Raw genomic sequence first — 16,834 nt, 5'->3', positions numbered from 1 at the left:
GTATATATTTATATACTTATATATAAATAAAGAGATAGTGCTTTATACTACATATACTCTCATGCGCACACACACACGCACACAACACACACATCATGGTCACGGCGTAACGTTGCGTGTATATATGTATATATATATGTATATATAATAAATTATACTTTCTATTTTGTCAAATATTTATTTATATATTCACCTTTCTCTTTTTAAATGAAAAATTTCAATCAAAATTTCAGAATATATTATAAGTTAGAAACGATTTAAAACCCAACGCACGTCGCCACCATCTCGATCAGCTGATTGAGTGCAAGGCTTGCTGCGGATTTGCTGCCAATTTGTTCTCGTGTCTTGTGCACAAGTGTTGCTCGGTATTTGGTGCCTATTTGGTGCAAAGTTATGCGCTACAAAACTTGCGCGGTTTTTGCTGCAAATTTGTTACAAGTTACCCGACACCAAGCCTTGATGTCAAAACACAAGCCTAAAGTGGACACAGTTGGCTACGGTTTTGGCATCAAGTTTTGATCGAACTTGCTGCCAATTTGCGCTCAATTTGCACTAATTTTGCTCACTGGGTATATTTTAAAAAGGAATACAAAATACATATTTAGAATAATATACAAATATACATATATATATTTAGGTGCAATACGGCAACCCGTTCATTCTCTGTAACAAACAAGATTAATATAAGTAATTCCCGCGTTTTCCAAAAAGAAAAAGCCGATGTACTGACACGGTGGAACCACGCTAAAGCTAATATATAACCTTATTGTCTCAGCGACAAGAAAAATCCAACAATTATAGTATAGTGCAGGATGTTCCAAGCGTCAGGCCTAATTCCTACTTAGAAATTCTACAAGTAGACGAAAAACCGAAACTAATGAGCCTACAATCATTAATGTAGAGCAAATAGTCCGAAAGTTACAGACTTGTACAGATTTCATGTTGAAACAGTTGCGACAAACCCAATGAATGTCACTTTTTTAAGCTGAAATTTTCCCTGAGTAACTGGGGACAAAACTAATTAAATTTTCAGAAAGAACGCTTAAAACCTGACATGTACGTGAAAGAATGAGCCAATTATCTTATCTAGATCCTGAGAAATAAATTATTTAGTGTCAAAATTGATACCGTTCCGACTAAATTTTGCATGATGAGTTCTCAGAGCGAAATTCGTTCCGCAATAACTTGGACAAATTCTGAGTGCACTGTTCTCTTTGTTAAATTCTCTGTTAATATATAATATTAATATAATAACTCTGTTAAAATTCTGTAAAAAAACAGCATGTTTGTTATTATTTTTTAGTGAAAATGTCAAATACAGGAGGAACACCTTCTCATGATTATTATATTGAAGGTAAATTTATCAGGGTCAGAGAAAATGGAAAATATTTTGTAATTTGCAAATTATGCAATACAAGGTTGTGCACTACTGCAGTAAAACGCCTGAAAACTCATCGGTACGTACAATAGTCAAAGTAATTCCATTATTTATTAATAAATTACCATATTGTGAACTGTTATGGCACAGAAACACTAATAAATCTTGACATAAATCAAAACTTTAAGTTATACAGAATAAATTCAATAGGTATCTTTTCTCTTGTTTTCTTTTCATAATAATAATCTAACTGCTTAAGATATTTTAGTGCATTTATTGAATAGCATTTTAAATAGCACTGTGTTACTTTTATATAGAGTAAAGTGTTCAACGAACAGCAATGACATTAATGAAAATGATCTTGGGAAAAAAAGAAGTTATAGCAGCATCGATGGTAAAAATGAAGATGAATTATTAGGCAATAAGAAATTATTAGGCGAATATGATGTTGTTGCGGGCAAATGTATATTGGTATTGCTATATATACTTAGTCAAATATGTCGAAACAACATATATTACAAATACTAATAAAAAATCTTTAAACTGTTTTATAGATCGCAGAAAGTGCTACATCTGATGTGCTACATTCGATAGACACCAATCAGATTTTGCCAGCAAAAGATGTTCAACCTAAATTCTCTGCAGTAGTGTCAAAGAAACCTAAGAAGAGTACAAAAATTGAAAATTTTCTAGACAAAGTTTTGAAAAAAGATAAATTGAAAATTGATGAATCTTTAACCGAATGGTTATTATCAAGTAACTTACCATTCAATACGGTAAACAATCCGTTTTTTCAAAATTTTACTAAAGTATTGCGACCGGCCTATATTTTACCCTCTACTGAGGTACTGAATTCTATTTGGTTAAATCGAGTTTACGATAAATGGATTCTAACACAATTATCTAACAAAAATACAGGAATATTATTAATAACTCGAAACCGCAATTGCTTAAATAATAAGCCAAGTTTCATTAGTATAATCTTTCATAAACCGGTAATACGAATGCGAAGTATACATTTGTTGACATAATCGACGTGAATGAAACCTCCGAAAATATTCAAGAAAAGATGTTTGATTTTATTTATACTTCTGTAGAAAAAGTAAATGGAAAAAATCAAAATCCAATATTTGCAGTGGTTTCCGACTTTGATTGCTTTTATATTGAAGATAAAAATCTTAACCCGAAGTTCTGGTACATAAAAAGTAATCTTATACGAGGACGGTCCGATAAGTACTTAGCTTCACCGCCCGATGGCGCCACTATCGCAAGAGAAATTTACTATCGTGTAGTACATTCTCGTAGACGGCTACTGTCGAAATTTCAGCCGAATCAGACTCGTAGTTTTGTTTTGACCGCGTGTGGAAGCGGGCGTGTCCGCGGATTTTAGAAAAATGGAAAAAGAGCAATATCGGTCGGTGATTCGATTCTTGCTTTTGGAAGGGAAATCGCGCAGCGAAATCAAAGAGCGCTTGGATGCTGTGTACGGTGACTCTTCTCCTTCGATGGCGACCGTCAAAAATTGGTTTAACGAGTTTCAACGTGGTCGCACGTCGGTTTTTGATGAGCCACGTCCAGGTGTCCCGAAAACGGCTACCACGAAGGATAACATAACAAAAATCCACGATCTTGTATTGGCAGACCGCCGATTGAAGGTGCGCGAGATAGCTGAGACAGTAGGCATCTCAAGAGACCGCGTGGGTCATATCCTGCATGAAATTTTGGGCATGAGAAAGCTGTCGGCGCGATGGGTGCCGCGTTTGCTCACTCCGGACAACAAGCGCAACCGTGAGACCACTTTAGAGCAGTGTTTGACGCTGTTTAAGCGCAATCCGAAGGAGTTTCTGCGTCGTTTCGTGACCGTCGACGAAACATGGATCCACTGGTACACACCAGAGACCAAGGAACAGTCGAAACAGTGGACTTCACCCGGCGAACGTGCTCCGAAGAAAACGAAGACTATCCTATCAGCCGGAAAGGTGATGGCCACCGTTTTCTGGGATTCACAAGGTGTGATCTACATCGACTACCTGGTGAAGGGCAAAACGGTCACAGGGCTGTACTATGCCGAATTATTGGGTCGATTCGACGCTGAATTGCAGAAAAAACGGCCCCATTTGGCGAAGAAAAAAGTGCTCTTCCACCATGACAACGCACCGGCTCACACCTCCGCCCTCGCCACGGTCAAATTGGTCGAATTGGGCTACGAACTGCTGCCCCATCCACCGTATTCTCCAGATTTGGCCCCGTGCGACTTCTTTTTGTTTCCAAACTTGAAAAAGTCACTCGCCGGGCAGAAATTTGAGTCAAATGAGGAGGTCATCGCCGCCACGGAGGCCTACTTTGCAGACCTCGAGAAAACGTATTTTTCAGATGAGTTAAAGAAGTTGGAGCATCGCTGGGTCAAGTGCATCGAGCTAAAAGGAGACTATGTTGAGAAATAAATCGCCACTTTTCCAAAATTTTCGTTTTTGTTTTGTAGGCTAAGTACTTATCGGACCATCGTAAGTATAAATTCATTAAAAGAAGCACTTACTGATACTACATTTATCAATAAAGTAAAGCTCTTACAAGAACAATTTGAAAGACCAGACATTCAGACGGATTTGATTTTGCGAGATGGAACCAAAAATATTGGTTTTAGTGATAACGATTGGGATACAAACCACAACTTAATTACAACATGTTCATCGAATTACAAGTTTATGCGTCAGATAAGATCAGATGAGAACGATTATCATTTTTCAGAAGATGTGCAATTGTTATTCGATAATGATTTTAGAGCACAACTGACGCAATTTTTGAAATTTTCAATCACAATATACGAACTAACCGAACAACTTGAAAATCCCGAATCAACAATTGCTGATATGGTTGAAAAGTGGATACAACTATATAATAAAACTGAAAGAGAAGAGTATAAAGTTATTATTGATCTCAAGATTAAAAATTTTATGACGCCTCTTTTTGCAACAGCACATTTTCTTCATCCGAAGTATAAGGGACGTGCATTACTTAATTATAACGATAAATATATGACACAAATTAGAGAATTCATTTGTGACAATATTACAGGAGAAGAAAGTTTGCGAGTATTCACAGAATATGCTGGAAATTCGGAATATTTTAAGAAATTAATCAAAATTACTGATAATCCTATTTTATTTTGGCCTAATTTTGCAAATAAGCAATCGCTGCTGCAAGATATTGCGTTAAACTTATTGAGTATTCCACCTTTCACGAATCAAATGTTGCTACCAATTTCAAACTGTAGCATCAATTTTGATGAAGGACAATCAAAGAAAGTTAATGAACTGTATCATACTCTAAAAATTAATATCCTACAACAGGTCAACGTTTTTTGTTTTTTATTTCACAGTTTATACGAAGTATAATAAAGTATTACACATTTTTAACATATAAATAAGTTACCAAAGAATATTGAAGATTTTTGAAGCTCCCAATATTTTTATGGGACGAAATGATTATATTTTGTTTAGAAAGAAAAGAGTTTATAGAAAAGATTTACAGGCGATATAAAATCAAATAAAAGTATTGGAATGTATATTAAGGGGGTACTAAAGTACGTTTCACAAAAAAATCGAATTACAGGATTATTAATTATTATATATTAATCGGAGGATTCACACCGCGTCCGGCGTCCGACATACGATATCCGATATCCAATAAGAGAATTTGTTTTCTAGAGAAAATACTGTTACTAGCTAGTAATCCTAAAATGTTAAGTTTTCTACTGGATATCGGATCGTCGTATGTCGGACGCCGGACGCGGTGTGAATCAAATACAAAAAGCTCCTCGTGCCTGAGATTTTGTTCAATACCTGCCAAATTAATTGAAATAGTTCGAATTATATACAAAGAACTATATTTTTCACAGCCATTATTTTTCGGTGTTTGTGGATCAGATATCAAAAAATAAATCCAAATTTTTGTGAAATCACTTAAGCTCTCTCTTAATAGTCTGTAGCTGTATTAAAAGTCTATGATCCATAAAATTTAAGGGTTATCATATTTCTTAAGCAATATATGTTACGTAGCAGATATTAGATGCGATTTTATTATTTTGAAGTATTATATCATATAATTTATATATAATTCTGGAACTGACGTGCAGATCATCAAACCAAAAATATTGCTATAATATTTTTAATTAATAATAATTATAATTAATTTTAATTTTACGAAATAATTATTACTTGCTTGTTTATAAACCGTTATCACCAAAAGAATGTATATTTTAGTAAAATATACGAATACAATTATAACTTAAAATATAATTCTTTTATAATCCTGGAATCTATTAATGTCATATACCTATCATTATAAATATTTTTTACATATAAGTTCTATATTTAAAGATCAAAGATCATAAAAACGTTCACATTCTTTATTTACCATCTAAATGGTTATACAGAATTGTTTCCAGTTTTTTAAGAAAGACTTCTATAACCAGTAAAATAATTACTTGCATGGAAATTTTAAGGATGAATTTTACATATTACTAAAGAATGTTTAAATAAAAGAAATAAAAAAAGTATACATTCGGTTGTGATAAGCCAAGTTGATTCTTAGCCATATACTTAAATAATAAATGCATTAAAGTCACAATTATCTTCAAATCTTAATGTGTAGTATATATCAACTAAAGCTTTGGAACGTTTTGCTGTCAACCGATTTCTTATCTCTGAGTGTACGTATCCCCAATATGAAAACAAACGTTCTAATTCTGCGGTTGATGCTGGTATGTCGAATAATTTAATTGCCAGTTTAGATAAATGAGGGACATGGTTTTTTTATGTAGACCAAAATATATGTGGATCTTTTATATTCTTAGTAAATATTTTTTCAAAAAATCCTGTTTTAGCCTGGAATGTTTCTAATTCTTTTACACTTATTTCATTTGAATGTACTTTAATAAAATTAATTGACCATTCACGTTGATCATATGATAATCTTTGGCCTTGATACATTGGATGTAAGAAGTTAGCTGCAAAACAAATGGGTTTTGTCGCTTTTTGTATGCGAGCTTCTAGAAGTGTGTTATAATTATCATTATCAGTAGAAAGATTTAGCGTTAGCCAATACTCAACTGCATCAGCAATATTCGATGATGATCTTTGACATTTGTTTACCAATTCACAAACTGGATCGAATATCAAAATATAATCCTGTAGATTTGTTTCAAATTCTGAACTCTGAAGCAATGCATCACTTTCGTTGTTAAACTTTATTTGCTTCTCTTGTACGACTGTTCGCATAATATCTAAATTTTTCAATGCACATTTGAACGAATCACGATGACTACACCAGCGTGTTTCATATGCTAAAACAATTTTTGATCCACCCCTCTTTATTAGTTCGACTTCTAAATTCGGATTTTTAAATTCTTTTAATAAAGCATTAACTTTAATTGCGAAGCTCTTCTGTACTAAAAATTTAGCTAAAAGATTGGCACTGTGACTATTGCAAGTGGTATGCCATAAGTCAATAGACTTTCCCATGGCAATCATTGACGAGACATTATCAGAAACAACAGCGTATATAGTCGTGCCATACAAGTCCATAGCTAGTTCAGTTACTTCGTTAACTACCTTTTTTAAAGCTATTGCAGTTTCTTGGAGGCCAGAAATGTCGTAGGACTCTAGAAAAACTTGTTGCTTTTTGCTCGCATTGTATAAAACGCAAACAATATTTTTTGTATTGGCAGAGGAATTTTTCCAGCCATCGATTAAAAGTACAGATTCTGTATTCTTCAAAGACTCTTTTCTAGCGGCAATCATCTTTGTATGAAATTTATCCAAGATACTTGTAGATAAAGTCTTCCTTGTCGGCAGTTTATAAGTCGGATTTAAAATAGATATAAAATTTTTAAAATGTACCGGTTCTACGACAAAAAACGATATATTACAACCGAAAAAAAATTTGGCCAATGCTTCGTCAATAGTATTGAGGCCGTCGTTAGAAGATTTTTGCACATTATCCGACGCAGTCTGGGCTGTATCGTTGAATGATGAGTGCATCTACAAAAAGACATAAACATATTTCATTTGAAATTTAATATTTAGATTGTAGTTAAAGCCTAATTTGAAATACATGAGTTGACTTACATTAGTTGTATTGCTCTTGGTGACTTTCCGTTTTTTAGCCTTATTATTATTTGCTTGTTTATTATCATTACAAACCATCCTGAAAGTTAAAATATTTCATTTATATTTTTTAGTTTAAGTATAACTAAACATAAGAGATGATTCAAATATTGTTTTGAAATGTAAAAATAGGGGAGACCGGGATTAAATGATACACGGGGCACGTTGTTATATTTAACATTACTGCAAAACGACAAAAGATAATAGTGCATAAAAATATAGTATTTTCGCAAAAACATTGCGGTGATGTTGCAGTAAGTTATTTCAGGCTACATGTTTTTGTATTCCATTTGTTAGTTTCGTGTAAAACAATCGCAGGAAAAAATTGTATCAACCAGCCCCGGTCTCCCCTACAATAAAAATATAATACAATTTTAAATATAATATAATTATATACAGGATATATACAAACCTATGCTTCTGTAACCTCTCATCATCACTTTTTATAACCGTTTGGCATATGAGACAAAGCACAAACATTTGCCCATGATCATGAAAAACATGAAATTGGGAATATAGTTCTTCGCTGTCTCCCATTTTTTAATTTCTTTTTATATCCAGATGATATCTGGATATGGTAATGAATCTAATTCACGCGCGGTAAATAGGATTGTAGAGTTAGGGCGGATTCACATTTTGGCAGAAAAGCGGAAAGCAGAAAGGCAGCAGCCAATTAGAACTCGCGCTGGTAATATAGTAAAAGAAAGCAGAAACCAGCGCGAGTTCTGATTGGGCGCGTTCAGCGAAAAAAGCGTTCAGTGAACAATTAGCGATTATTGGTCCTTACTTTTAGATCTCGAAATCTAGACTAATTACGTCGACGAATTCCTCAACTGTTGTGCAATTATTGAGTTCGTTGAACGCACCCATTGACTGCTGCCTTTCTGCTTTCCGCTTTTCTTCCAAGGTGTGAATTCGCCCTTAGAATGGGCATCACATGGGTTTTCTGCGTTTTCTGCGTTTTCTGCATGTTTTCTGCGTATTCTGCGCGTTTTCTGCATTTTATGCGTATTATGCGCAGAATTGTGTATAATACCTCCTTGCCGCGTATATTATCCAACCCTGCTGACAGCTGACAGGAAATCTGTACAAAATGGAGACCGACAGGCATAAACCTATATATATTAACTGGATGCACTACCCTTCGAACACACATTCCTATATAGAACTAGGACACACGAAATGGCGGAAGCCATTTGGACAAAACTCATTAAATGGTACTAGATCGTGAAAAAACTACGATAAAATTAATAACATATGCAATCCACACATTACCGATATACACTAATACGTAAATAATTATCAATAATGTCATAATTACTAAATTGATTAAAATAGGGAAATAACTATTTTGCTACTATTCAAACCTTCAGAAACAACATTAACGCAACCCCAAATACACGAAAATTACAAAATTGTGCATAAACAAACTAATTTTGTAAAATAATTTTGGATTTTCACTATCGCTAAAAATGTATCGGACACTTTCAATATGGTACCCCCACGATTAAAAATTAGTTTAATACAATATTTTAATTCGTTTATTTAAAAAATCGGGCAAATAACAATTAAATCGCCGCAGACCCATATTACAATAAAAACACTTGAACATAATTACTAAAGGATAAAATTAATATATTCCGTTATTGTTTAAAAATTCAATGTCATTATTCATAACAATTATAATAAGTCTAGAGTGTTCCTTTGTCACTAAAAACTTTTTCTTAGAACCCAAAATTTGCTCATACCTCACGATTTGCCTAAAATTACACACAGACTAATTATTGAATAAATAACCACTTAACCAGTCAAGACAGAATTTACAATTTTATCACTATATTCCGTATTGCCCAGAGAATCAAATACGCGCAAGAGAAATCATTAAACCACCTATAAAAATTAATTGCAAAAAATTATAACAAATTAATTATAAAACCAAGACACAACACAACACATACAATTATACTTCTCTATGAAATACTAATATATCGGAACTATAAGAATCATCTGTTATAGGCGAGATTAGTTAAATAATTTTCTTCCATTTATTAACTTTTGTTAACCTTTATTAACCTTCCCTAATCTCAATTAAATTCATCGAAACCTTAATTAATTTTTCTTTAATTGTTTTCATTTTTATTAAATTTTAATTTTTCCTCTTCCCTTTTTCTCTTTTCTTTTCTTCTTTTTTCCTTATTATTCTGTCTTATCAGAGAAAATACACCCTCCACTACTCATAGAAATAAATTCATTACACTAGCTCACATAACCGACTTGGCAAAATACCGTCTTGAACAATAGCGCGACTTTTGCAATTTTATACATATAATTCGAAAAATACTTAATCAAAGCAACATTACTATATTATTTTAGAAAGATCTTGAAAAGAACTATCGGGAAAAGCACCATGATTGAAAAATCCTACTTACAAAAATTAAGTTAACAATCATCTAACACCAATGATGTCATTTAAGACCAAATAAATACTGTCCTCAATAGGGCCCCGCCAAACCCTGAAAATTACAAAAATCCATTAACCAATCAATCCAAAGTAAAATTTTACTTATTAACAAATAGCCGTAACGGCGCATCGCATGATAAATAAGCCTAAAATAAAGTACTTCTTGTAAACACTATTTCTAAGAACTCTCGATCGATAATATAAATATGCGCGGAGCGTGAAAATTATATGTAAGAGAATACGTGAAGGACAAATACACTGAAGGCAGTTACGATCACTTCCAAACATCCGTTCCCACTTTTAATCCCCACCACGGCCTTTCCCACACCATAGCTACTCTCCAGAGCCAACGAGTTGATCCTGGAGAGCCCGACGAGTCAGTCGATCTCGGGGAGCCTAGAGGGCCGGTTACGGGCAAGCTAAGAAACCAGTCGAACTTGAGAAACTCTACTAAGCAGTCATTTTTGAACAACATTATAAGACTCCGGTATCACGCCCCAGGACTTGCCTTCACGTACTCTCATGTGCAACCATTCTAAGCCGCCATCGTTAATCGTTTGAGGCTATCCACGAATCAAGCCATTTGAGATGTCTTCATATGAGCGGAACTGCTGATTAGCCAGACCATGTGCCATCGAACGGAACAAATAATAATCGGACGGCGCAATATCTGGGGAATATAGCGGGTGGAGTAGGACTTCCCATTTGAACGTTTCTAAGTAGGTTTTAACGGGTTTGGCAACGTGAGGCCGAGCGTTGTCATGCTGTAGAATCACTTTTTCGTGCCTCTGCTCGTATTGTGGCCGCTTTTCGCGCAGTGCTCGGCTCAATCGCATCAATTGAGTTCGATACCGTTCACCAGTGATGGTTTCGTTCGATTTCAACAGCTCGTAATAAATAACACCGCCCTGGTCCCACCAAATACACAGCAAAACCTTCGCAGCGTGAATATTCGGCCGAGCCGACGATGTAGAAGCATGACCGGGCAGTCCCCATGATTTTGTTCTCTTTGGGTTGCTGTAATGAATCCATTTTTCATCACCCGTAACGATGCGATGAAGAAAACCCTTCTTTTTTTGCCACTGGAGCAGTTGTTCACAGGCGAAAAACGACGCTCAACGTCTCTTGGCTTCAAATCATAAGGAACCCAAGTTCCTTGTTTTTGAATCATTCCCAACGCATGCAATCGTTTGGAAATGGCTTGGCGGGTAACTCCTAATGCTGAAGCAAGCTCTTTTTGCGTTTGGCACGGATCCTCATCGAGCAATGCCTCCAATTCAGCGTCTTCGAAGGTTTTTGGCCTTCCTTCACGCGAACGGTCGTCAACATCGAAATCACCGTCTTTGAAGCGACGGAACCAATCACGGCACGTTGTTTCACTTAGAGCAGCATCTCCGTAAACTTTTTGGAGTTCTCGATGCGCTTCAGCCGCCGTTTTCTTCGAATGAAAGAAGAAAAGCAACACTTCCCGCAAATGACGATTATTTGGCACAAAATCAGACATTTTCACACAACCAAAAGTATATGACGCAAAAACAAAATCACTAATGTGTCAAAGCGGTTTGTTTACCATATGTCTAAGCTTGGTTCATGACGTTTTGGTTATGTCACAATCGACCAACACTTACTACTGGAGCCATCTCTTGAAAAACAGCGGGAACTTAGTTGTGCACCTAATAAAACTTTGCATTACGGATAAACAGCGTAATGGTTATTCGAGTTGTGACAGGCATTCAGTCAACCTAGTTGAGACAATAGAAAGATATCGTAAACGTTCAGTAATTCAAAATTTAATACACCATTTTGACACACTAACGCGCACAATATTTATATAAAATCGCATTACACCAGATTTAATGATAAAATTGTAGCTATTGAATATTGTTCAATTAAGAATAGGTTCCATTTTCATTAAATCACTTCAAACTTCCATGAATCCTTGGTAGCTCCACCGCAGATGAGCCCCAGAATGTCCGTGCGAATTACCTATCGGTAGCTCCCCACGGGAGAGCTCCTCCTTGCAGGAAGTAGACTTAGGATCTGGAAGCTCCACGCATCATTGAGCCCTTGTCTTGGCAGCTCCGCGCATTGTCGAGCCCCAAGCTAGGCCACCTTGTTATAGCTGACGCTCCAGAATAGGTTTTAGTTTTAAGAATCCTTCAGGCAGGTCTAATAATCCAGCTCCATTATATCCTCAGATTTCCTGGTAGCTCCAGAACAGTAGAGCTCCAATTACCTTTTTTTTTTGGTGACGCAGGGGAAATCCATCATGGATACCCCCTCCCCTTGGGGGGGAGGGGGTTATGTCGGACTCTTACCGACTAAAACCCCTGCGGGATATCTACCTGTCGGGCCGTTGGGTGGGGAGATGGGGGAACTGCTCCCGCATTCCCTCCCCAGCCCCCCGGCCCCAGGGCTCTCCGGGAGCCCCACGCCATCAATGTACCGCACCCTGTCCCACTAAGGGAGTCCAAGGCGCGGTCCCCGGTGAGTTGCCCCACCGGTTGGCCTTCTGGTCACACCTATTAGGAGGAGGGGGATATCCACCCTCCCTCCTTTACCCTTCCCCCCTTAAAAAAAGAGGGGGTTTGGGGGAGCGGGCCCGGCCCCAACCGGGACACCGCCCCCCCTTTTCCCTGCTTATCCGACCGCGCGGGGGCGACCAGGGAAACCTAGTCCCCCCCACCCGGACGGTGCCGGGCCCGAGGCGGCCGAGGAGTCCCCGACCCGTCGCTATCGACGGGCGAGTCATCCTCGGCCGACGCCACCTCGGGTCCGCTGCCGACCCTTCCTCCCGGGGATCGCCGACCGGTGCGTCGCCTCCTGCGACGCACTCCTGTTCGGCGTCTCCACTCCGCAGCCTCCTGCGAGATTACCTCCTGACAGAAAGAGGCCGCTGCGTCCCACACTTCCTCGCTCCCGCACATGGCCTTGACCATGTGCGGGAGCGAGAGTTCCCCCTTCGGTACTTCACCGCCCCCTCGAGGACACGGCGCTCCTCGTCCCATGCCGAGCATGCGGACAAGGTGTGATGCGCCGTGTCCTCGAGAACGGGGCAGTCGTGGCACCGAGTGGTGAGCTCCTTTCTTATCTGGTGCAGATACCGACCGAAGCAACCATGCCCGGTCAGCATCTGCACCAGATGGAATGACATTCCACGTCCCCTCCTGCCCGTCACCTCAGACAAGCAGGGGCCGTCCTGGGACCGGACACCCTCGGGTCGGACAACTCGTCCTTCCATTTCCGAAGGGTCCGGTCTCTGGCCTGGAGTTTCAGGCCCTTCATATCCCTGGCCCTTAGCGTCCCCTCCGCGCGGAGCTCCTTCACTCGCCAATAGAGAACGGATCTCTTATCGGCAAGGAGCTCCACGGGAGGGATGCCGGCCAGAGTGGTCACCGCCATGTACGACACAGTCCGATATCCCCGAAACGCCCTTATTAACACCGGCCTCAAGGCCTGCCGGAGGGAGCGTTTTCCCCTCCGACAGACCAAGAGGCTAGGCGCCCATATGGGCGCCCCGTAAAAGGCAATCGAGAGCACGGCCGTGACGTACAGGCGGCATGCCATCCAACCCGGGCCCCCCTGAGCGCGCATCAGACTGGCAACCACCAGACCCGCCTTGCGCACCCGGGGGGCCAGGTTCCCAAAGTGGGGCCCGAAACTCCAACGGCTGTCCACCGTCAGGCCGAGATATTTGATCGTCGGCCCGACGCGGACGTGGACGCCATCCACAAGGACCTGGGTTTCCGGAGGCGCCCCTCGACCTCGGCCGTAAAAGTGTACGGCCTCGGTCTTCTGGGGCGCCACCGAAAGGCCCAGGTCCTTTACGGTGCCCACCACCGATACCAGTGCCGCCTCCGCGCGGAGGCGGGCTTCCCCCCAGTTCTCCCCCCCGGCCACCACTAAAGTGTCATCTGCGTAGCAGATGACGTGGCAGCCCGGGGGGAGCGGAGTTCTCAGCACCCGGTCGAACGCGATGTTCCATAGCAGGGGGCCCAGGACGAACCCCTGCGGAACACCGCGCTCCATGGTGCGCCGGCCCTGGACCCCGCCCTCCACTGGGAAGGCGAGGTCCCTGTCCCCGAAGTAAGCCGAGAGGATACGCCGGAGATAGGCGGGCACGCCGTGATGCACGAGCGCCCGCCCAATCTCCGGCCACGGCAGGGTGTTGAAGGCATTCCTTATATCTAAGGAAACGGCCAGCAAAACCCCGCCGTCCCTCTCCACGACCGCCTGGGTCAGGCCCCGGAGACACTGGACAGCGTTGATCTCCCGGGCCTGAACACAAACTGGCGGTCGTGGAGGTTCGGCCCCTCCGAGGACAGGTGCCAGACGAGGCGGTTGGCAATGATGCGCTCGAACAACTTGCCCGCCTCGTCCAGCAGGCATATCGGCCTGTAGACCGACGCACTACCGGGTGCTTTGCCCTCCTTGGGGAGGAGGACCAACTTGGCCCTCCTCCACTCTGGGGGGAATACCCCCTCCCTGAGGCATCCGCTCAGTAACCTGCGCGTGGCCGCGAACAGGTTTCCCTCGCCGAGTACAAGGACCCAGGCGCGGCCAGGAATTCCGTCGGGGCTTTGCCCTTGGCCCCGAGCCTCTTCCTGGCCCCAGCGAGCTCCTCTGGACTGACCTCCAGACCCTCGTCCCAATCTCCCTCTCCCATCTCTGGGGGGGGATCACGGGTGGGCCCCCTTCTGCCCTCGGGAAGAGGGCATCCAGGAGCCCTCCGAAGGCCTGGTGGTCCAACTGCTCGGTCGGTGGGGGCACCCAAGGGCGAACCTTCCCGGTCATCCTTTTGTAAGGGCGCCCCCACGGATCGTCGTCCAGGGAGCTCACCAGTTGCTCCCAGGCCGCTTGCTTTGCCTCGGCGATGGCGGCTTTTAGGGACTTCCTCGTTCGGAAGTAGTCCCTTTTTGTCCCCGCGACATCCCCACCGTCCCGCCGGGTCCATCAGCAGCCTTCTAGCTGCTATGGCGGAAGCCCGGAGCTCACTGAGCTCCCTACTCCACTAATACGTGGCCCGGCGAGAACGGGGGCGGGATCGGGGCATCGCGATGTCGCAACACGACGCCACGATGCCCACTATTTCCTCGGCCCCTTTGCAGGGGCCGGGGTCCCGCCCCTCCGGCACCTCCCCCAGGTGCCAGGGTGCCGCAAGGACAGCCGCCCGAAACCTATCCGCGTCCAGCCGACTAAGGGCCCATCTTTTGGGGAGAGGGAATTCCCTCTCTCCGGAGCGACGGATGAGCACCTGCTGGGGTTTGGGGAGGCGGAGGGTCCACACTATGTGTCTGTGATCAGACAGTGTCTCCCCCTCCGCCTCCACCTTCCATTCGTGGAAGTACCCCGCGGCCGAGGGGGTCGCCCAGGTCAAATCAATGACCGAGGCTCCACCCCCCCCCCGGCTGCACGCAGGTGCTCTCTGAGCCTTCATTCATAAGAATGAGGCTCAGTCCCGCCGCCCAGCCGATCACGGTGTCCCCCCGGCGGTCCAGCTGCCAGGGACCGCAACCCCACCCATCCGAGTGGGCGTTGAAGTCCCCGGCAACTATGACTGGTCGGGGATGGCATCTTCGCACCAACTCCCCGACCCTGTCCAGGACCGCCTTGATCGGGGTGGGACGACCGAGACCGGCCCTATTTCTGCGGTGGGGAAGATAAATCCCCACCACAGTAATGGGCCCCCAGTCGACTGCCACGTACGAGGGCCCCGATTCCCTGAATGTGTAGGGTGGGGCCCCCGTCGCAGTGTCTGCCATCAAGGCCACCGAGCCGTCCGGACCTCCGAACTAGTTCGGACTCCGAACCGGGATCCAAAGCGGCTCGGTGACCACCGCCAGCCCGGCACTCAGCTCTTTCATCCTCTGCGTACAGAGGTCTTGAGCCTGGGCGCCGCGGCCGACGTTAGCCTGTAGGACCCGGAGTGACGTGAAGGCCATGCCGTTCACGCCTCCTCCGGGCTGCCTACTTCAGTTCCCCCTGGGAATCTTTGGACGGTAAAGCCGTCTCAGATTCCCCGGGGGGGACTTCGGCCGTGGCGGCCTTTTCAACGGATGCCTCCACGGAGTGGCGGGGGGTCCCTACCTGTGCGGATTCCTTCTCTCGGGAGTACGAAGAGGAGTCGGCAACCTGGGGAGATGGGGGTGGCGTTCCCCGCATCTCCCCTTCATCTACAGTTGGTGGGGGTGGATCCTTCGGCTCCACCCTCCTTACCTTGGTGTCTTCCACCTCGGCTTCCTCCGTCAGAGGATCCTGTTTCTCCCTTTCCTTCCTCTTCCTTCTTGGCGCTAAGGATGGCTCCTTCCATCCTTCTGGTGCCTCCGGTTCCCAATCGAGTCCGCTGGTCGGTCGGTTCTCCTGATCCTTCATCAGGATAGGCTCCGGGGTTTCCCCGGTGTTCTTCTCCTCCTCTGGGTCCCTCTCTGGGGTAGGGGACTCACTCCCCTCCCTTGGTTGCACCAGTGGTGACGGCTGAACCGGCGTGTCGGCGGCACTCCGGGCTCCCGCCCTCTTTGTGCCTCCAGCTCCTCCCAGTCCTCCTCCCTTCTTCTTCTTTTTCCATTTCTTCCCCGGGGGTGGGCCGCAAGCAGGCCCTCCGATCTTATGACCGGAGGGCCTGCCCGCCTCCGCGCAGACGGGGCAGTTCGCCGCCCTTTCGCAACCTTTGGCGCGGTGGCCGGGGGTACCGCAGCGATAACACAGATCGCTGCGGTCGACAGCGCTGGTGCACCGCTCGCGCACGTGCCCCGGTAACAAGCACCGGAAGCACAGGACTGCACGAGCGGGCAACGCCGTCACCCCGGCCCGGGTCCACCCGCGGACCCG

At 43.4% G+C, this 16,834-nt stretch overlaps 2 protein-coding genes across 4 annotated transcripts; one reads left to right on the top strand and one right to left on the bottom strand.

The window, feature by feature from the left end:
• Positions 1-263: 263 nt before the first annotated feature.
• On the top strand, positions 264-2,425 carry LOC105191305 (uncharacterized). 3 transcript variants are annotated; one of them, XM_025298122.1, is made up of 5 exons: positions 264-365; positions 776-1,056; positions 1,304-1,457; positions 1,696-1,849; positions 1,933-2,425. In XM_025298122.1, the coding sequence occupies exons 3-5, from the start codon at positions 1,309-1,311 to the stop codon at positions 2,407-2,409; spliced, it is 780 nt and encodes a 259-aa protein (XP_025153907.1). In that variant the 5' UTR covers positions 264-365; positions 776-1,056; positions 1,304-1,308; the 3' UTR covers positions 2,410-2,425. The 3 variants fall into 3 exon arrangements, with proteins under 3 accessions (XP_025153907.1, XP_025153906.1, XP_025153905.1); XM_025298121.1 differs by lacking the exon at positions 776-1,056 and having other exon boundaries at positions 264-569; XM_025298120.1 differs by lacking the exon at positions 264-365 and having other exon boundaries at positions 621-1,056.
• Positions 2,426-6,192: 3,767 nt separating this feature from the next.
• Positions 6,193-8,310, bottom strand: LOC112588389 (uncharacterized). Its single transcript, XM_025298117.1, has 3 exons — positions 7,958-8,310; positions 7,507-7,585; positions 6,193-7,419 (listed from the first exon to the last, which is right to left on the bottom strand). The coding sequence occupies exons 1-3, from the start codon at positions 8,080-8,082 to the stop codon at positions 6,193-6,195; spliced, it is 1,431 nt and encodes a 476-aa protein (XP_025153902.1). The 5' UTR covers positions 8,083-8,310.
• Positions 8,311-16,834: the final 8,524 nt, after the last annotated feature.

This window comes from Harpegnathos saltator, unplaced genomic scaffold, assembly GCF_003227715.2.
Source record: "Harpegnathos saltator strain DR-91 unplaced genomic scaffold, Hsal_v8.6 scaffold206, whole genome shotgun sequence".
NCBI lineage: Eukaryota > Metazoa > Arthropoda > Insecta > Hymenoptera > Formicidae > Harpegnathos > Harpegnathos saltator.
This window is presented reverse-complemented; position numbering and strand designations above follow the sequence as displayed.